The sequence below is a fragment of the Balaenoptera ricei genome, chromosome 17 (assembly GCF_028023285.1).
Source record: "Balaenoptera ricei isolate mBalRic1 chromosome 17, mBalRic1.hap2, whole genome shotgun sequence".
Lineage (NCBI taxonomy): Eukaryota > Metazoa > Chordata > Mammalia > Artiodactyla > Balaenopteridae > Balaenoptera > Balaenoptera ricei.
Genome location: NC_082655.1, coordinates 42,030,459 through 42,052,128, shown reverse-complemented (window position 1 = coordinate 42,052,128; position 21,670 = coordinate 42,030,459). Strand labels below are relative to the sequence as shown.

General features: G+C 38.7%; 1 protein-coding gene across 2 annotated transcripts in view; it reads right to left on the bottom strand.

Moving 5' to 3' along the window:
• The window catches only part of VIRMA (vir like m6A methyltransferase associated), a 59,692-nt gene extending 49,258 nt beyond the window's left edge, over nucleotides 1–10,434 (bottom strand). For both annotated transcript variants that reach the window (XM_059901545.1, XM_059901548.1), the window contains exons 1-2: nucleotides 10,168–10,434; nucleotides 1,773–1,888 (exon numbers count right to left, since the gene is read on the bottom strand). In XM_059901545.1, coding sequence (XP_059757528.1) covers nucleotides 1,773–1,888; nucleotides 10,168–10,230 — 179 coding nt within the window. In that variant the 5' untranslated portion in view covers nucleotides 10,231–10,434. The remainder of the gene's footprint in view (nucleotides 1–1,772; nucleotides 1,889–10,167) is intronic.
• Between the last annotated feature and the right edge of the window lie 11,236 nt (nucleotides 10,435–21,670).

The window sequence follows — 21,670 nt, the reverse complement described above, 5'->3', positions numbered from 1 at the left end:
AAAGCAGTATATTGAAGTATGTCACAGTATGCCATTTCTGATATTAAGTTATAAAATACAGCAACTGTGGCTTCCTTCTTGGGCATGCTCTCTCACTTTCATTCTTGGATCACTCACCCTGCAAAAATACATGCTGTGACATAAGCAACCCATAGAAAGGATCTCCTGGCAAAGAACTGAAGATCTGCCAACAGTCATGTGAACAGGCTTCTAAAATTCCCCAGCCTCAGTCAAATCTGAGACTGCAACCCAAAGCCTATATCTTAGTTATAACCTTATGAGGGAACTTGAGCCAATCAAGCAACTCCCAGGTTCCTGACCCTCAGAAATAGGGGGGGATTAGGTTGCTAAATTTTCTACAGTTTGTTATACAGCAACAGATAACTAATAGACCTTTCTTGACCAAAAGCAGTACAGTTAGAGAAGACTGCTGGATACACTATCATTACTCCATCTTTCTCATTCTACACACATAGGAAAAGTAGAAAGAAATACAGGAAAACAGGAGTTTTTATTTCCTTACACATGGCAAAAAAGATATGTAGTCAATTACAATGATTTGTCATTATAAATACTAATCATTCTTACTGTTTTGTTTTGTATTTGTTTTACCTTTGAATGACCTGAAAACATTTGAAGATTTTTATATCTACCTCTACGAATAACCAACTACTTTTCACAATTATGAAGAAATGAGCCCTTAACTTTGAATCTGTACCATTAACAGTCACCCCTGTAGCTGGCTTAACTCTTTCAGGTAATAGAAACTGAGCTATCACAGCATGGACATAACAAAATGTGGCACTGATACATAAGAGTAACACCTAAGCCATAAGCTAAAAACCCACAGATATATTTATTATACATATTCATGTTTCTATAACCAAAATTTAGCTTTCATCTCCAATTCATGTAATTAAAATCAGAAGAAGATGATTATTCATGTTACAACAAAGATCAAATTCCTCTGTTTTATGTCAGTTGTTAAAATTATCAACAACTCCACAACAGGGAATTCCCTGGAGGTCCAGTGGTTAGGACTTGGTGCTTTCTCTGCCATGGCCCAGGTTCAATCCCTGGTCAGGAAACTAAGATCCCACAAGCCGTACTGCATGGCCAAAAAATAAAAATTAAAAAAAGATTAAAAAAAAAAAAAAAAAAAAAACTCTACATCAGGAACCATGTCTTACATTTGGTTTATTTCACAAAGAGCCTAAGAAAGAGAAATGATGCTCAAATAACTACGTGCTGAGTACAACTAATGGCTAATGTGAAGCTACATATTTATAAAAAGACACACATATCAGGCTAAGGAGATCACCAATAAGTCATGAAAACTGATACTATAAAATAATATAATAAAAACTGTAGCAACATAATAAAAGATATATTTCTAAATATTCAGACTCATTTTTATTTACTTTCAAGGAAGAAGTCACGTTAAAAATACTTCTTCTACTATACTGTGCCACCCTAGAATGGTTTGGAAAATATAAACCTATTTCCACCAATTAAAAAAAAAGAAATGAAGAAAGAAAAACTTAATCTAGTACTCAGGTCAAATAATGACTCTTTTCAAGTTTATAATAATATATGAATTATACAGAAAACCTAAAGTCAATTACAATGCAACATAGCATAACCATAACTGAATAAAGTTTTAGGTTTTTTGTTTTTTACTTACAAAATATTACCTTAAATTTTTGCATTTAAGAGTATGTTTCTAGATCAACTTTAGTCAAAAGTACTTTTAAAAAAGAAAACTGACTTACCCATATGCTCTACTGTCAGGCAAGCTGCTATGGGCTCTTACTCCTGGGGGTATGACTCGGACTTCATTGATATAAACCACACATGGAAAACGAACCACGTCTATATGAGAACTTTGCTTTAAGAAAAAGGGGGAGAGGAATATACTGTAAGCAAAACACTTTGTCTATTCAAAATTTATTCACTTCAATTTGTTTCATTCAGAATGCCACAAATAATTTTAAAATAAACACCACATCATTGAAACAGTGCTATTACATTATTTATAATGGTATTAAAAATCACTCCTAAAAATATCTGACGATCAAATGTACCTAGTTAAATTTCTCCATTTGTATAACAACATTTCCTGCATCTGCTTCCCTGCTGATGTTTTGCTTAGGCCAATATAGACCTACAATCCTTTACTGGAAACCTCTGGAGCCAGACACCGTTCAGAATCCTGAGTTTTGGAATTCCTTGGCGGTCCAGTGATGAGTACTACGCGCTTCCACTGCAAGGGGCACGGGCTTGATCCCTGGTCAGGGCATTAAGATCCCGCACACCAGGCAGCGCCAGCCAAAGACAAAACAGAATCCTGACTTTTCAGATTTTTAGAAAGCAAATGATACAAACACTACATATTACTTAACACCCCCAGTGGCTTCTGGGGCAGTACCTTGTAACCAAAACATTAATACTTCTGCAGCAACATGTATAAACAGTTACACTAAATAAAGATTATAACTAGCATCATATCAGTTCAAATCAGACCATGTGGCCACATGTATTTAGGGCAGATTTTTCTGCCATTTTTGAATTTCTGAATTATAGATGAGAGATTGTGAATCTCTACTTAAATTAGCTTAATTTACCAAACTTACATACTAATATCAAGAGATCAAGGGAAGTCATTTAGGCACCGAACAGTTAAGGTAAACCCTCTCAAATTTAAAAAAGGAAAAAAAATCCACAAACTAAGAATTTATTATAATAACATAAATGGATAGCATAAATTTAGTGTACATTTATTTCTATGTATCATTTGACACAAGATCAGACAAATGTAGTTCTTGCAATCAATAATTTAAAAAGAAATTTTTTACACTGTTTTTGGACGACTGTTTTATATCAACTTTTCCTAGCAGTTCAGCTAAACATCATTATCTAGTGGTCAAAGTTTATAATAAGAATGGTTCATATTATTTGCATCTAGAAAGACTGAGTCCTAAGTGCCTCTTGAAGCTGCAAAGAATACTGTGCCTATCAACAGACCAAAAGACTAGTCAAATGAGTCTTTCCTAAAATGTGACAGAGGATGACTTTCCAATTTTGCATTTTAAGCTCAGAGATTAAATATCATTAAATATATAGGTATAGAAATCTTAACATAATGTTAACTATTCAAGTGTACTTTATACTCTCAAAGATATAAAAGAAACAGGATGAATGCAAAGTGTGGCTGATTGCTGTTTGTTTTCCAATACAACTCTTCTTCTAGAGAAGTTTGAGTTGGGCAAAAGTAAACTAAAAACTGAATTTCCCATATCCTGGGAAGCCAGTGTGAACATGTGATTGCTAGATTCTGATCAATGGGATGTAAATGGAAATGATGTAGGCAACTCTGGGTCATGTCCTTAAAGGAAAGATTCAGACTTCAGAAACTCCTGCCACCTCTTCTTCTATACTCTGCTGCCTTTCTAGAACACATGTTATGGTAAGCTGTCTTGGACAATGCAGGCAATTCCCTAAGAATGGGAGAGGAACCTGTCTCTGACAATGCAGAGCTGTCACATTAGCCCTAGAATACTTAAAACCAGATTGAAAGAGAAAACCCTATTTTATCTAACCCACTGTTATCCTGACTTTATGAAAGCAGCTGAAATTGTATCCTAATTATTACAAATATACTGTAGGTATTCAATAAATATTACAGTAGATTTATATAAAAGAAATAAGCATTCTGCCTCAAACTTTGGTTCTGTTTCCGTCCTGTAAAGAACTCCTCTACTTAAAAAGTCTACTATACAGAAGCTCCTTTGCTTATATGGTTAAAAATTCTCATTAATATTTACAAAGGAAACTTAGAACAAAACTTTATTTATTCTAACCTCCTTCCACCCTGCCCCCTGCTAATTAATGAATGGTATTAGTAGTAGTTAGGGTGTAGTCACTGTGGACCTAAAAAAATGAACTTGAGGTTTTACAAATAGCCTTTCAAAATCTATTTTGTTTGTAAGTAGAAGAGTTTTTATATTAGTTGCTACCACTTTTATTCAACATTTATTTTGAAACACTTACTAAATGTCTATAATGTTCCAAGGTATGCTAGGTCCTGAGAATATAAAGACAAGACATAATCCCTGCCATTAAGGTACAATCTACCGTAGCAGATGAATAGATAAATTGCTATGATACAGACTCACACAGGAAACTATGAAAATTCAAAAGCGTACTTACCTAAATCAGACTGTGGGCAAATATTTGTGGGGAGAAAAGAAGAATGTCAGGGAAGGCTTCCCAAAAGAAGTAGCACCTGATCTAAGTAAGTGTTTAAGGAAAACAAGAATCAGTGGAACAGAGGGAGAAAGAGCTTTCTAGGCAAAGGGAGAAGCATGTGCAAAAGGAATGCAAACAAGAACTTGGAAGGTTCAAGAAATTACAAGCATAGTTCACCAAGCCTAGAGGGCAAAATGTGGGAGGAAAATAGGGCAGAGTAGCTAAACACAATCAATAGAATTACAAGAAATAAGTTTTTCATTCACTGCCAGAAGTCAACTCCAAAAATTTGTATCGCCATTTAGCACCTCTCTCCTGAGCCCCAGACCACTGTATCCAACTGTCAACTAGACATCTCCATTTGAATGTCCCTCTGGCACCAAAAACTCAACAAGTCCAAAACTAAACTGTCCTACATCAGTGATGGCACCACGATCCAGACAATGGCCAAGAGAGAAAACATTATCATCCTTGGATTCTTTCTCATTCTCTCTCACCTAAATAATTCCTTCACCCAAACATCAAGTCCTACTGATTAAACCTCTAAACAGCTCTCAGATCTGTGCATTTCCCTCCACTTCCGCTGTCACTCCTCTAGTTCTAGACACTAGGCCAAATTCCTTGGTCTTATAAACAAGTATGGTCTCTTCTCACCACTCCAAATTTATAGCCCCAACATACCCTGGTTTTCCTCATCTTTATGCCGTCACTCATGCTACTGTCTCTGCTTAGAACCCTTCCACGCTCCTCTCCCAACTCCTTTCAGATGTCAACTTTCTCTTAAAAGCTAAGTCAGATCAAGTCTAGATGAGTGCTTATCAAACTAAATTCTAATTGCTTCTTTTAACTCTCCTGTTGGAGTGGTATTTCAAGAAGACAAGAACCAAGTCTCAGTTTACTGTTATATTCATAGTGCTGGGCATATTCATTTAATGAATGAAAGACTTTTTTTAAAACTTTTTTTATTATTTATTTATCTATCTATCTATTTATTTATTTATTTTTGGCTGCATTGGGTCTTCCTTGCTGCACGCGGGCTTTCTCTAGTTGCAGCAAGCAGGGGCTCCTCTTCATTGTGGTGCACGGGCTTCTCACTGTGGTGGCTTCTCTCTGTTGCAGAGCACGGGTTCTAGGCGCGCGGGCTTCAGTAGTTGTGGCTCATGGGCTCTAGAGCGCAGGCTCAGTAGTTGTGGCACACGGGCTTAGTTGCCCTGCCGGCATGTGGGATCTTCCCGGAGCAGGGCTCGAACCTGTGTCCCCTGCATTGGCAGGTGGATTCTTAACCACTGCGCCACCAGGGAAGCCTGAAAGACTTTTAACAGGTGCTTAATAAGAGTTGACTGAATTGTGTTTTCAAAGTTAAAAATATTACAATGAAGCAGGGGCTTAAAATATCTAGAGTACCTAAACCTAGGAAGACAGGCTGACAGTGGGAAACCATGGAATGGAAGGTTTATGATTAGAGAGGTACCTGTAAAGTGAAGGACAGACTGGTCAGGTTCCATGACTCAGCCACATCTATCTAAGGAAGAAGTCATTGTGTGTTTAAAGGTCACAGTATAGCTGTCTCTCCTTACTTTCCTATTCCTGCAACTATCTTCTCTTCCCTATCCTCTCCTAAGGGTAAACTAAGGCTATGTCATCTATTCCTGCCACTTCCATTATCACTGCTGTTTGCATGAGTTCCAAATTGGCTTCCTAAACTCTAAAATGAAGTAGGACTTTCTAACATCAATCACCCTCGTAAGACTGAATTTTAAGCCGGCAATTTCACTCTGGAAAGTAATAAAGGACTAATTAAAGACATACAATTTAGCCTCAAGAATATCACATCACTGTAAAAAGTCAGAAGCCTAAATGTATGAGAATTTAATATATAAATAATAGCATTACCACTTAAAGAACTATTACACAACCAATAAAAAAGATATTATACAGAATATCTTGGGAAGAAAACAGGATGGCTTGGGACAGGGATAAAAGATTTACTTTTTACTGTACACACTTTTGAATTGGTACCTCATACGTGTGTTACCTAGTCAAAAAAGAGAGAGAATGTTTGAAAATGAAGCTTACTTTTAAAATGTTGTATAGGTGTACTTCTTCACTTATAAAGATGCACAACACATTGTTAGGTGAGAAAAGAAACCAGAAAACAGTATTATAGTTATCAGTACCTTAATGTGTGTGGTTGGTGTATACATTTAAGTGTACGTGTGTATGTGTATATATATTTTTAAATTACTAGAGGACTTGTGAAAAATTTAAGAAAGTTGTTAATGATAGATGAGACTACGAAAGATGGAACTATGAAAGCCTTTGCTTTTCTGTAAATTCTAATTATTCTATAATAAAATTAAAATTTACTAAAATAACATATTTTTTATTTTTTTAAAAGTGGCATACAAACCACAACACAATTTGTAATTCATTTAGCACTACTCAAACCCCTTTACATATTCCCCTTGTGAAACTTGAATAAATGCCTGTCTTCCCTACCAGGTTACAAATTCCTTTGAAAGCAAGTGCAGTAAATTTTGGGTTTTTTTGCTACCTGTATTGCCCCTCCTAGAGCTATGCCTCACCTTCAAAAGTGTTTTTCATAAATAATTGTTAAACAGATTCCCAACTTCCTACTGTGAGAATCTATCTGGTGTCTGACTAAACAAATCAAAAACTAAAATATTTTGTTCCCATCAAAGCCACTTCAAACCCACTTCCAGACTCTTCTATGACTAACAATGGCCCCACCAGTTCGCTAGTTCCACCAGTTCTCTATAACTAGAATTCTATCATTTTTAACTACTCTCACACAATCAGTTGCCATCCTGTCAATTCTACAACCAAAATTTATATTGTACCTATTCCCTCCTCCTTAATCCCACTGGGACACAGCACTGCACAGGTTTAGAGCCAGGAAATGTGCATTGGTATGTCTTAATTCAGCTATGCCACTTGAGGAAAGTCACCTAACTTCTCATGCTCAGTTCCTTATCTATCAAATGGGGATAACTATCTTTCAAAATTGATTCATGAATTAGAGATAATGTATTTAAATTACCAAAGCACTGCGTCTTGCACAAAATAAGCATTCAATAAATGCTATCGGGCTTCCCTGGTGGCGCAGTGGTTAAGAATCCGCCTGCCAATGCGGGGGGCACGGGTTCAAGCCCTGCTCCGGGAAGATCCCACACGCCGCGGAGCAACTAAGCCCGTGCGCGCTACAACTACTGAGCCTGCGCTCTAGAGCCCGCGAGCCACAACTACTGAAGCCCGCGCACCTAGAGCCCGTGCTCCGCGACAAGAGAAGCCACTGCAATGAGAAGCCCGCGCACCACAACGAAGAGTAGCCCCCGCTCGCCACAACCAGAGAAAGCCCGCGCACAGCAATGAAGACCCAACGCAGCCAAAACATTTTTTAAAACTTTTTAAAAATTAAAAAATAAATGCTATCAATGATTACTGCCCATCTGCTAACTCAAGTTTTCATTATGTCTCACCTTTTCTTCTCAATTTGCCACCTCTAATTATTCTGAACCATTTTAGGCATTACTGATGTACCAATGTACTGGTGTACTAACCTACCTTAATTTTACTAATCATATCATTTGCCTGCTCAAAAACTACTTATTTCTTACAAAATAAAGCCCATACTCCTTTGGTGACCATTTAAGGAACTCTGTGATTTGGCTTCAAACTGCCTATCAGGTGCCACTTCACACTACTACTTCAGCATACCCTTCCAAAGGACTGACTACTCCAGGAGAATGCCCTCCTTTCCTATATATAACTGTGGAACATATTCTCTTCCACCAAAGACCAAGTTCATATGCCACCTTCCTTGATGAAGTTTTCCCTGATACTCTCAAATGAAAAGTGATCTGTGCCTCCTCTGAAATCACGTAGCCTTTTTTTGTACCACCAAAGGGAGCTAAATAAATATTGACTGGGGTCCTAATATATCAGACACTCATAAGCATTTTGGAAATAAAGGAGACAAACCTCAAGAAATTTCTACTCTGTCTCTATGCACTCATCATAATCTAACTTGAATCATAATTTTGTGGACCTCATGTCCAATACTAGTTATAAACTCCTTGAGAACAAACATCCCAATATTCCATATCCCCAAAAAACCCCTACTCCTACTTCAAGACTCAGTTCAAATATGATCTCTACTAAGCCTTCCTCCATCAATGCCAGAAGGTATTTACTACCCGTCCTATCCTCTCCATGGTCCTCAATGCTTGCTTAAGAATGAATGAATACTAGATTTCTAAATATATGGTAAGTGAATGAATGCTAACTTTCCTGATCTAGTAAACTACTAAACTAATTCATCATATGCTTTTTTTTCGTTTTTAACTGTTCTCTATCTCTGTACGCATGATAGGTTTGTTCTTATCCAACTACTGCCTCCACTGTGAGTTTTCTAAAGCCTAGCTGGAACTGCAGTCAGAAAAGTATGGTCATTGAACAAACAGAGCTAATTGACCCACATGAAATGAGAGACCACAAGGTAATTCACTGTTAGTAAGATATGCTAAAGTTTCCAAATATTTGATTTTTATAGACCTATAAACCATTCGTTAAAATAATCAGAAGACCAAGGTTGTCAAACTTTTTATTTAACAAGTACCAAAGTACAACTGCTACCCACTACCATCCCTACCTTTGAAGACAGAAAAGTTCTCTCTTAAGGTACAAACTACTGTATGTATAGAACAAATAAGCTACAAGGATATATTGTACAGCACAGGGAATGCAGCCAATATTTTATAATAACTTTAAATGGAGTATAATCTATAAAAATTGTGAATCACCACGTTGTACACTTGAAACTAATATTGTAAATCAACTATACCTCAATTTTTTTAAAAAAGTTCTCTAGAGGACTTCCCTGGTGGTACAGTGGTTGAGGCTCCGCGCTCCCAATGCGGGGGGCCCGGGTTCGATCCCTGGTCAGGGAACTAGATCCCGCACGCCGCAACTAAAAAAGGACCCCGCATGCGGCAAAGAAGATCCCGGACCCGGCGCAGCCAAATTTAAACAACAACAACAAAAAGTTCTCTAAATTAAGTTTACACTGAAAGAGAAATGTGAGCTCTGGGGTTTCTTTGAATTTCTCTATGAACTTCATTGCTGTACGTTCTTGGCCGGTTGACTATTCAATTTACATATGGCAGAAACAGTCATGCATTCAGGGGCGCTCAAGTTCATACAGAACGATTACTCTACAACAGCCCACTCTCGCCCCTCAAAACGACAACACAATTGTCCTTTACAGTTTGACTACAATTCTCTCCTCTTCACAAGTATGCTGCACACAAAGGACGTTCTGTGTAAGTTCTTCTTGTCCTAACGTGTGAAATCTTTCCAAGAGATAAGTTCTATTAAAGTTTCAGGACAAACTGGAGAACACCGCAATCCTAAACCGAATGAGTGTCACATCTTGGTGGCATAACTCCCGTTAGAAAAGAGACCTAGGAAAAGGGATTTGGGAACCAGGAAGCCAACGTGACCCGCTCGGTCACTAACACTACTGTCAAACACAAGGTGTCCGAGACCACTTCCAAAACATCACCTGAGGTAAACCTGAGAACCATGATCCTTTTCAAGGCCCAAAGCGGACCCAGGGGGTCGGGGAGGTGGGTGGGGGACCAAAGCAAGTAGCGCAGCCAACTCAACCAAAGACGACGCGGGGCCGAAACTACTGCAGGGAAATGTAGGGGGTTGGGGGTGGCAACCGCCACCCACCCCCCCAGACGCGGCGCCCACACCCAAGCTAGGAGAAGGGAGGGTGTGTGTGAGGAATTAAAGCGGCAATCGGCACGAGGAACAGTCGAGACACGCCTAACGATTTTTTGTAAGAGTCCCCAATTCGAGAAAAAGGGTCGGAATCAAGTCGCGAAGGCTTACCTCAGCGCTCGGGTGTTTAAAAGTGTCTAAAAATAGCAGCTCCATCGCCGAGTCCACCGCCATGTTTGCCGCGGGCCGGGGAAAGGGGAGGACTTCCGGGGCAGCCCTCCAAGCTCGGCGACAGCGGCTCAGGAGAGGGAGAGACGGCGGTACTTCCGTTGACCAGAGCGCTGGCGCCGCAAGCCTGAACCTATCGCGAGGCGTCGCGCCTCCGGAAGTCGCCGGCCCAGCCTTCTCCAGCGCGGCGGAGGGCGCCCTCAGAGCGCCGAGAGGGGAAGAGGAAGAAGGGGAGGGACTACGGCGTCTCCAGTGGTTCAAACCGCGTCGTTCTACCGCGTTTTAGAGCCACGACAGCCGCGGGGGGGGGGGGGGGGGGGGGAGTGTGGAGCAGGCTTAGGAGAGGCGGAGGAGGGGTGGGGAACGCAGCCAACTCAGGACTCCCAGCCCAGTGAACCGGCCAAAAAGCAACCTTTACAGGGCTGGCAGGAAAAAGGTGCAGTCAGCGAGGTTGGAAAGTAAGACTTTTTTTTTAAAAAAGAAAGGAAACTGTCTCAAAACGAAGAGATTTTTTGTTTCCTCATCTGGAAACGGTGCATTGTCAATAATAATACCTAATCCACAGGCTTATTGTGAAAATTTATTTAAGTAAAATTCAAAAAATTGTAAAACGTGAAATGCCATGAACAGTTAAAATGTCGAGTGAAAAGTAAGCCTCCCTGGCTCCCTGTTGATGAACATTGCAGCAATTGGAATTATTTAGTAGTTTACATTGGCACAAGTGCTTGGGAGAGCAATTAGGAATTATCTAGTAAAATTACATGTGCCTACCCCACTTCTAGGAAAATTCTTGCACATGTGCCCAAAGAAATACCTACAGATACAAGAATATTCATGGCAACACTTTATAGTTTTAAAAAGCTGTAAACTTAATTGTCATTAATAAGAAATAATCAGTAAACTCTGGTATATTTATGCAATGCACTAATATAAAACATGTAGAAAGAATGAACCAGTGCTATATCTACTAACATGGATAATCTAACAAATGGTTAAGCAAACACTTATTCTTCACACATTGAAGAGTATATAGCATTTAAATAGTTCAAAAGATATAAAATAACAAATTTTTAGGAACATATATGTTATAAAATTAAAAAGAAATGCACTGGAATGATAAACACTGAAATTTCAAGATAGTGGTGAACCAGAGGGAGATGTAATTGAGAAGTGCACATGGGCTTCAAATGCTTTGGTAATGTTTTATTTTTTAGGTTGGTGGTTGTTTCACAGGTGTGCCTAACATTATTGTTTGTACCTTTTGGTATGTCTGAAATATTTAATAATAAATTAATTTTTAATTTTTAAAGTAAATCTCCCATCCACTTTCCTCTATTAGCTGTTTATCTCTTTTGCTATTTGTTTTTTTCAAAGAACCACTTCTTGCATTTATATTTATTACTTTTATCATTTTTCTGTTCTCTGATTCTTTAGTTTCTGCTTTTGAATTGGCTAATTCCTTCTTTCTGCTCTCTAGGCTTATATGCTGTTCTTTAATTTCTATGGTGATACTTAAGTTACTTATATTCTTATTTATTACTGTATATTTATGTCTACCAACTCTTCCGTAAACTCTGCTTTAACTGAAACTAGTATACCATGTAGTGCGTTTATTATTGGTATTTTTTTACATAGTCTGATTTTCTTATCTTTGATTTTCTTTTTGACCTAAGAGTAGTGTGAGGTAGATTTAAAAAAATAATAATATTGGGGGAATTCCCTGGCAGTCCAGTGGTTAGGACTCCAGGCTTTCACTGACGAGGGTGCGGGTTCAATCCCTGGTGGGGAAACTAAGATCCCGCAAGAGGCATGGCCTAATAATAGTAATAATAAACTATTTTTTAGAGCAGCTTTAGTTTTATGGGAAATTGAGCAGATAGTACAGAGTTCCTATCTATATATCCCCTTTTTTCTATCAAGGATTCCCCTATTATTATTATTTTGCATTATTTAGGGGGCTACATTTATTTTATCTATTTATTTATTTATTTTTTGGCCTCACTGCGCCGCTCTTAGTTTTCCAACCAGCGGTTGGACCCGGGCTGCCACAGCAGTGAAAGTGCCAATTCCTAACCACTGGACTGCCAGGGATTTCCCAGGATGGTACATTTATTACAATTGATGAGCCAGTATTGATACATTATTATTAATTAAAGTCCATATATTACATTAGGCTTCACTCTTTGTGTTGCACATACATACCATCCGTGTATTTGAATTTATAGACTATCTCTGAAATAATTGTGCAAGAAACTGATCATTATTTTTGCCTCCAGTGATGGGAGCTTGATGGCTAAGGTACAGAAATAGAATTTATTTCCATGTACATGTATTACCTAATAAAAAATAAAACTTTTTAAGATGAATAAGAATTGAGTATAAAAAACGTGTATAAACAACTCTTTCGAGAACTTTTGTTGCATAGAACAAAGAAATGAGGTATTCTTTCATGTGTTTGTTGGCAATCTGTATATCTTCTTTGGAGAAATGTCTATTTAGGTCTTCTGCCCATTTTTGGACTGGGTTGTTTGTTTTTTTGATATTGAGCTGCATGAGCTGCTTGTAAATTTTGGAGATTAATCCTTTGTCAGTTGCTTCATTTGCAAATATTTTCTCCCATTCTGAGGGTTGTCTTCTCATCTTGTTTATGGTTTCCTTTGCTGTGCAAAAGCTTTGAAGTTTCATTAGGTCCCATTTGTTTGTTTTTGTTTTTATTTCCATTTCTCTAGGAGGTGGGTCAAAAAGGATCTTGCTGTGATTTATGTCATAGAGTGTTCTGCCTATGTTTTCCCCTAAGAGTTTGATAGTGTCTGGCCTTACATTTAGGTCTTTAATCCATTTTGAGTTTATTTTTGTGTATGGTGTTAGGGAGTGTTGAAAGAATGCTCAACATCATTAATCATTAGAGAAATGTAAATCAAAACTACAATGAGGGGGCTTCCCTGGTGGCTCAGTGGTTGAGAATCTGCCTGCTAATGCAGGGGACACGGGTTCGAGCCCTGGTCTGGGAAGATCCCACATGCCGTGGAGCAACTAGGCCCGTGAGCCACAACTACTGAGCCTGCGCGTCTGGAGCCTGTGCTCCGCAACAAGAGAGGCCACAATAGTGAGAGGCCCGCACACCGCGATGAAGAGTGGCCCCCGCTTGCCGCAACTAGAGGAAGCCCTCGCACAGAAACGAAGACCCAACACAGCCAATTAATTAATTAATTAATTAATTAAAGGTGCTAATAATTTTAAAAAAAAACAACACTACAATGAGATATCATCTCACACCGGTCAGAATGGCCATCATCAAAAAATCTACAAACAATAAATGCTGGAGAGGGTGTGGAGAAAAGGGAACTCTCTCGCACTGTTGGTGGGAATGTAAATTGATACAGCCACTATGGAGAATAGTATGGAGGTTCCTTAAAAAACTAAAAATAGAACTACCATATGACCCAGCAATCCCACTACTGAGCATATACCCTGAGAAAACCATAATTCAAAAAGAGTCATGTACCACAATGTTCATTGCAGCTCTATTTACAATAGCCAGGACATGGAAGCAACCTAAGTGTCCATCAACAGATGAATGGATAAAGAAGATGTGGCACATATATACAATGGAATATTACTCAGCCATAAAAAGAAATGAAATTGAGTTATTTGTAGTGAGGTGGATGGACCTAGAGTCTGTCATACAGAGTGAAGTAAGTCAGAAAGAGAAAAACAAATACCGTATGCTAACACATATATATGGAATCTAAAAAAAGAAAAAGAAAAATGGTCATGAAGAACCCAGGGGCAAGAGGGAATAAAGACACAGACCTACTAGAGAATGGACTTGAGATACGGGGAGGGGGAAGGGTAAGCTGGGACAAAGTGAGACAGTGGCATGGACATATATACACTACCAAACGTAAAATAGATAGCTAGTGGGAAGCAGCCGCATAGCACAGGGAGATCAGCTCGGTGCTTTGTGACCACCTAAAGGGGTGGGAGAGGGAGGGTGGGAGGGGGGGAGACGCAAGAGGGAAGAGATATGGGGACATATGTATATGTATAACTGATTCACTTTGTTATAAAGCAGAAACTAACACACCATTGTAAAACAATTATACTCCAATAAAGATGTTTAAAAAAAAAAAAAGAAACGAGGTAATTGTTGGAGGGGAAATGGAATCAAAGAGTATTTTTAAGATGGAGGGTAATAGAGCATGTAGACTGCTGGGAATAAAGCAATGGAGAAACAGTGATGATGAAGAAAGAGGGGGGATATTTCAAGAAGCAATGTACTGAGTGGAGGGAGGGATGGTATCTGGTAGACAAGTAGAAAGTGACCTTTGCTAGAACACCGGCTGCCTAGTAACCAGGGGCAAGAAGGAGTCCATGGGTACACAGCAGGTGGGAGTAATGATTTAGTATGTGGAAATAAGGGAGTTCCTTTTTGATGGTTTCTATTGTCTCTGTGCGATCATCAGCTATGATTGAGAGGGCAGAAAGATGTAGAGGAGGTCAAAAAAGAGAAATGTATTAGCCAGACTTCTGGGAGAGCTCAGAATCCCTGATTGGCTATCCATCACCTCTCACAGTGTGTAGAGCCCCAAATTCACTTCTCCTTGCTCACTCTTTCACCTCTTCCCACTCTGATGATTCAGCGATTCCCATTTAGAGATGGCTCCCTTAATCCAGAGGTATTTCACATCTCTGTGCCCTTGCTTACATGTTTTCCTCTACTTTGAATATGACTCCCTCAATATGGCTTTCAAAAACCTACGTACAGTTACAATCGTATCCAAAAGAATGAAATACCTAAAGAATGACAGAATGAGTTTAACCAATGAGGTGAATAGCTTATACACTGAAAACTACAAAATATTGCTGAAAAAATTAAAGAAGTCTTAAATAAATGGAAAGACATTCCATGTTCATGAATTGGAAGACTTAATATTGTTAAGATGACAACATTATCCAAAGCAATCTACAAATTCAATGCAATCCCTATCAAAAGTCTAACAGCCTTTATTTTTTTCCTGAAATAGAAAATTTGCCCCTCAAATTCATATGGGCAAGGGGCCACAAATAGCCAAAACAATCTTGAAAAAAAGAACAAATTTGGAGGATACACACTTCCTTATTTCAAAACTTACTACAAAACTACAGTAATTAAAGCTGTGGTAATGGCATAAGGATAAACATATAGACCAACAGAATAGAAGTGAGTCAGAAATAAAAAGATTCTCAACATCACTAATTATTAAAGAAATGCAAATCAAAACTACCATGAGGTACCACCTCACACTGGTCAGAATGGCCATGATTAAAAAGTCTACAAATAACAAACGTTGGAGAGGGTGTGGAGATAAGGGAACCCTCTTACACTCTTTGTGGGAATGTAAATTGGTGCAGCCGCTATAGAAAACAGTATGGAGTTCCTCAAAAAGCTAAAAATAGAGTTGCCATATGATCCAGCAATCCCACTCCTGGGCATATACCCAGACAAAACTATAATGCAAAAAGATACATTCACCCCTATGTTCATAGCAGCACTATTTACAATAGCCAAGACATGGAAACAACCTGAATGTCCATCGACCAATGAATGGATAAAGAAGATGTGGTACATATATACAATGGAATATTACTCAGCCATGAAAAAAGAATGAAATTATGCCATTTGCAGCAACATGGATGGACTTAGAGATTATCATACTAAGTGAGGTAAGTCAGAAAGAGAAAAATATCATATGATATCACTTATATGTGGAATCTAAAATACGACACAAATCAACATATCTACAAAACAAAAACAGACTCACTGATATAGAGAAAAGACTTGTGGTTGCCAAGGGGGAGGTAGGGGAGGAAAGGATTGGGAGTTTGAGATTAGCAGAGGCAAACCTGTATTTTTTAATTTTTTAAATTAATGCACATTTTTTTGGCCACGCCACGCAGCTTGTGGGATCTTAGTTCCCCAACAAGGGATTGAACCCAGGCCATCGGCAGTGAGATTGCAGAGTCCTAACCACTGGACCACGAGGGAATTCCCAAACTTTTATATATAGTGTGGATAAACAACAAGATCCTACTGTATAGCACGAGGAACTATATTCAATATCCTGTGACAAACCATAATGGAAAAGAATATGAAAAAGAATATAAGTATGTATAACTGAGTCGCTTTGCTGTGCAGCAGAAATTAACACAACATTGTAAATCAGCTATACTTCAATAAAGTTTTTTAAATGAGTCAGAAATAAACCTTTACATATATGGTAAATTGATTTTCAACAAGGGTGCCAAGGCCATTCAATGGAGGAAAGAATAATCTCTGCAACAAATGGTGCTGGGATAACTGGATGTCTATATGAAAAAAAGTGAAATTGGACCCTTAACTCATACCGTATACAAAAATGAACTCAAAGTGGACCAAGAACCTGAATATAAAAACTAAAACCATAGAAGTCTTAGAAGAAAACATATCGGTAAATCTATATTTTCTGGGATTTGACAATGGGTTCTTAGGACACAAAAAACTTGAGCAGAAGAAAAAATAAATTGGACTTGATCAAAATTAAAAACTTTTGTGCATCAAATGACACTATCAAAAGACAATGTGAAAAGACAATCTATAAAATGTGAGAAAATATTTGCAAATTATATGTATAATAATGGTCTATTCTCCAGAATATATAACAAACTCTACAACTCAACAACGAAAAGACAAACCACCCAATGAAAAAATGGGCAGAGAACTTGAATAGACATTTCTCCAAAGAAGTTCAAATGACCAATACGTACATGAAAAGATGCTCAACGTCTTAAGTCATTAGGGAAAGACAACTCAAAACCACAGTAAGATACTTCACACCCATTAGAATGGCTACAGGTTTTTTGTTTTTTGTTTTTAAATCAGAGTTGGTGAGGATGTAAAGAAATTGGAACCCTTGTACATTAGGAATGTATACTGGTACAGTCACTGTGGAAAGCAGTTTGGCAGTTTCTGAAAAAAAGTATAGAATTACCATATGACATAGAATTACCATATTACCACTGCTAGGCATATACCAAAAGAAATGAAAAAAGTACTCAAATACTTGTATATGAATGCTCATAGCAGCACTATTCACAATGGCCAAAAGGTGGAAAGAAGCCAAATATCCATCCATGAATAAATGGATAAACAAAATGTGGTGTATATATACTTCCTGTACCACACGGCTCCCTGACTCCTCAGATTTGATATTTTTTTATCTGTACTTTGGAGTATATTCAACAGATTAAGGTCTAGTGCCCAACTAGCTTTTGCCATTTCTTCATAGGTTAGTGTCCCCCTTCTAACCTATGAGCTTCTTCCAAAGTAGTGATAATACCCTGTTCCTGGCACACTCTAAATACTCAAAAATATTTATTGAATGAATTGATTTCTTTTTCACTATTTCAAATCAGATACAGAATTATGTATTATGCATGTTTTATATATCAAATGCTTGGATTGTACTATTCTTTTTCTTTCATTTCTGTCTCTTTTGCTCATCAGATTAGAAACTCCCCAGTAACAGTGCTCTGTAAACAGCCCATAGTAGCTATTGCTGTTTTACCAGCTGCAGTGTCTTTCCTTCTTTGATTTTCACCACCCTGCAGTGAAAAGAGCCATTTGAAGAAAAACAAGAATTGCCTCTAATGTGAAAAGCAACTTATGCAAATCTGAACACTTGCCAGGGTCAAAGTGACAAAAAGGCAGAAGTGGTGGGAGAGAGCTAAGCAGCCCACAATAAGTCCATGTTGCATTCGTTTGGTAACAGATGAGCTCTTTTCCAAGGTGACTGACAAGCACATCAGTACACAGAGCGGGAGGAGGGTTGGAGTGAACTGCCAAGCATTTCAGCCTCTCCAGAGAGCAAGTACATCAAGAACAACTGAGTTGGGAGTCTGGCAAACTGCCAACTGCACAACACCCATCCACCAGTGGGAACACAAAGGGCCTTCATTTTCCTCTGTCTCTGAGCACACTGATTAAAAGTAACAGCTGTCCCCTTTCTCCATGAGACTTTATTATGATAATTCCCTACAAGCCAAGGGCTTGCTGTGAAACTTCCACATCATTCTTCAGAACGTAGTCTGGAGATTACCTAAAGATTTGAGAAGCAGAGATTGTAAACTATTATCTACACAAACTATCTCGAAATAAGCACACACCCATTAGTGCCAGTTGTTCAGAAAGATTCAATGACCCTAGCTATTTTCCAACTCTTTTCCAACCTCATAAAGGCATAACACTCTGGGATCCTGTCTATTTTATTTTATTTTATTTTATTTATTTATTTGGCTGTGTTGGGTCTTCGTTGTTGTGCTCAGGCTTTCTCTAGTTGCAGCGAGTGAGGACTACTCTTTGTTGTGGTGCGTGGGCTTCTCAATCCGGTGGCTTCTCTTGTTGCTGAGCACAGGCTCTAAGCGCACAGGCTTCAGTAGTTGTGGTGCGCGGGCTCAGTAGTTGTGGCTCGCGGGCTCTAGAGCACAGGGTCAGTAGTTGTGGCGCACGGGCTTAGTTGCTCTGTGGCATGTGGGATCTTCTCAGACCAGGGCTTGAACCCGTGTTCCCTGTATTGGCAGCCAGATTCTTAACCACCGAGTGGGTGGTAATTTTTAAAAACAATCATTCACCACTGATAGTTTGAGAAACACTGGTCTGGAGGAATTCAATCTCTGATAAAACTTCAGCTTTACCTCGCTTCAGGAGAGAGCTAGGGAAAATGCATTCCTCAGTCTCTCTTTCCTCCCACACTCTGACCTCTGTTTCTCCCTGGGGCCAAACCCAATTAGAAGCCAGACGGCAGAAAGGCCCAGGTGATACAGTGTACAGCCAACCAGGTCATGGAGCAGGGCAGAGAAGTACAGGAAGTGGATCTGGTGGAGCAAACAGAATTAGCTGTGCTCTGGGCTGTGACACTCATTCGCTGTGTGATCTTGGGAGAGTTACTTAGTCTCAGTGATCTTCAGTTCCCCCCATCCCATAAAATGGGGATCCTTAGACCACCATCCACTTATTCCACCACTCTTCATTCACTTGCTGAAGCCAGAGACCTGGCAGTCATTCAGGTCCCATCCAGTCAGTCCTGAGCATCTCACCTCCATAATGACATTCACACGTGGCCCCTCCTCTCCATCCTTACTGCCCTCCCTGAGCTGAGCTCCACTGCCTTTGTCCATTGTACTGCAGCAGCCTTCTGACTGGTCTTGCTCTCCTCCAATGCATCCTCCAGAATGACACCTGAGGGATCTTTTATTTATTTTTTTTAAGACTTTTTTTTGATGTGGACTATTTTTAAAGTCTTTATTGAATTTGTTACAATATTTCTTCTTTTTTTTTATGTTTTGGTTTTTTGGCCCCCTAGGCATGTGGGATCTTAGCTCCCCGAACAGGGAACAAACCTGCACCCCCTGTATTGGAAGGAGAAGTCTTAAGCACTGGACAGCCAGGGAAGTCCCCTGAGGGATCTTTTAAAATACAGATTTGGCCGACTAATTTCCTAGCTTAAGTACAGAATTTGAGAGTGAGCATTTAAAACTACTTAAGTGTTTAGAATGCTCGAGTGGTTTCGTTTTGTTTTGGTTTTGGTCCTCAGGTTATAAATGTTTTCTTATGCTTCTAATCATGCTCTTTTCCTCTGTTTGAAATGCCCGTGCCCCTTCTTTGCCAGCTAACTCCCTATTCATTTTTTAGAACTTGGGGAAATTTGTCTGACCACCACACCCACTAAAAGCAGGGGGCTCCTAAATGCTCTTACTGTACACTTTATTACATCACTTATTCCTGCATTGTAATTAAACTTCCTTTTAGAAACTGCAAACCCCTTGAAGGAAGGAACTACACAATTTTTGTGGTTGTATTTCCTTGCCTATAGTACCTGAACACAATTAGTACCATTTATATACATATACACACACACACATATATATATATATATACCCTCTATATATAGTTGAATGAGTTGTTGAATAAATGAGAATTGGGATGGTCAGCTAAGTCTTTATGGAAATGGAATTTGAGCTAAATGGTTTCTGAAGAATAGATAAAATTGAGATGGCCAAAGAGGAGGGGAGAGAGTTTCTGGTTGGTTTAACAAATTGAGCGGAGGCAGAAAGATCAGTGTGATTAGTGAGTAGATGAGTTTGAATGTAGGAGCTAAAGATGGGAGAGGTCAGTTGAGGTCCAATGGAGGATTGCCATGAATTCCACATTGGAATTTGTTTTGTAAACTGGGAGTGAACTGAGGAGTTGAGGTTGAGCCTTGATCTTTTTGAAAGAAGAATGAAATTATATAATAATGTGTCGGGAAGATTACTCTTCCTGGGATGTTTACAATGAATTGAAATAAAAGACTAGAAGCAAAATGGTCATTAAGAAAATTCTTAAAATAATTCATGTGAGGGGGTTAAAAGTCTGGATTTGGATTGTTTGCAGTGGATATGGAAAGGAAACGAATGAGAAGAAACATTAAAAAGAAATAAGTTATAGGGACTTCCATGGTGGTCCAGTGGTTAAGAATTGATCTTGCAATGCAGGGGATGGGGGTTTGATCCCTGGTCAGGGAACTAAGATGCCATATGTTACGGGGTAACTAAGCCCACGTGCCACAACTACAGAGCCCATGAGGTCTGGAGCCTGCGCACCGTAAGGAAGAGCCTCACGCTGCGACAAAGATCCCGCGTGCCTCAACTAGGACCCGACATAGCCAAAAAATAAATAAATAAATAAATATAAAAAAAGAAATTATAAAAATTTGTTAAAATAATGGTCTTTAATGAGTAGCATAAATGCATGGAACTCAATGTTTACTGATTATTCGACACTAAAATTCTAGTCAGTACTAACGACAGAAATAAAGACGGTACAAAACAATGAGTTAATAAATTCAGCTGTTTTAATAAAGTTTATTATTGTTATTACTTAAATTTAAAAAGCCATGTGGAAAATTTAAATCTCAGGCAAAGGTTTTACATTTTGGACTCCAAGGCGCTGTTACAATATCTACTGCCACCTGCTGGCAGAGGAGAAGTGACTATAATCTCCTAATTGCAAATCTACAAACTTAAGTCACGGTTAACGTTATACAGTCATCGAAATGTCAAGCAGCTAGATGGTATAAGGGTTTCTATTCTTTATTGTATGCTCTAATTGCTGTATCACTACCAGATCAAGAGACCCTGGGAACCTGCTAATGGCTGATCAAGCTTGGTATCTTATCCCATTTTAATTTTACCCCTATTACTGAGTGGTTGTAGGATTTCCTTAGTTGTTTTTTTTTAAATTAATTTTTATTGGAGTATAGTTGATTTACAATGTTGTGTTTAGGATTTACTTAGGTTTACAGTTTCCTCACTTCTAAGATTTGAAATGGTGAAGCTTTTCTGGTTGCTTTTACAAGGTTATTGAAAGAAAGAATGGAGAAAAAACATG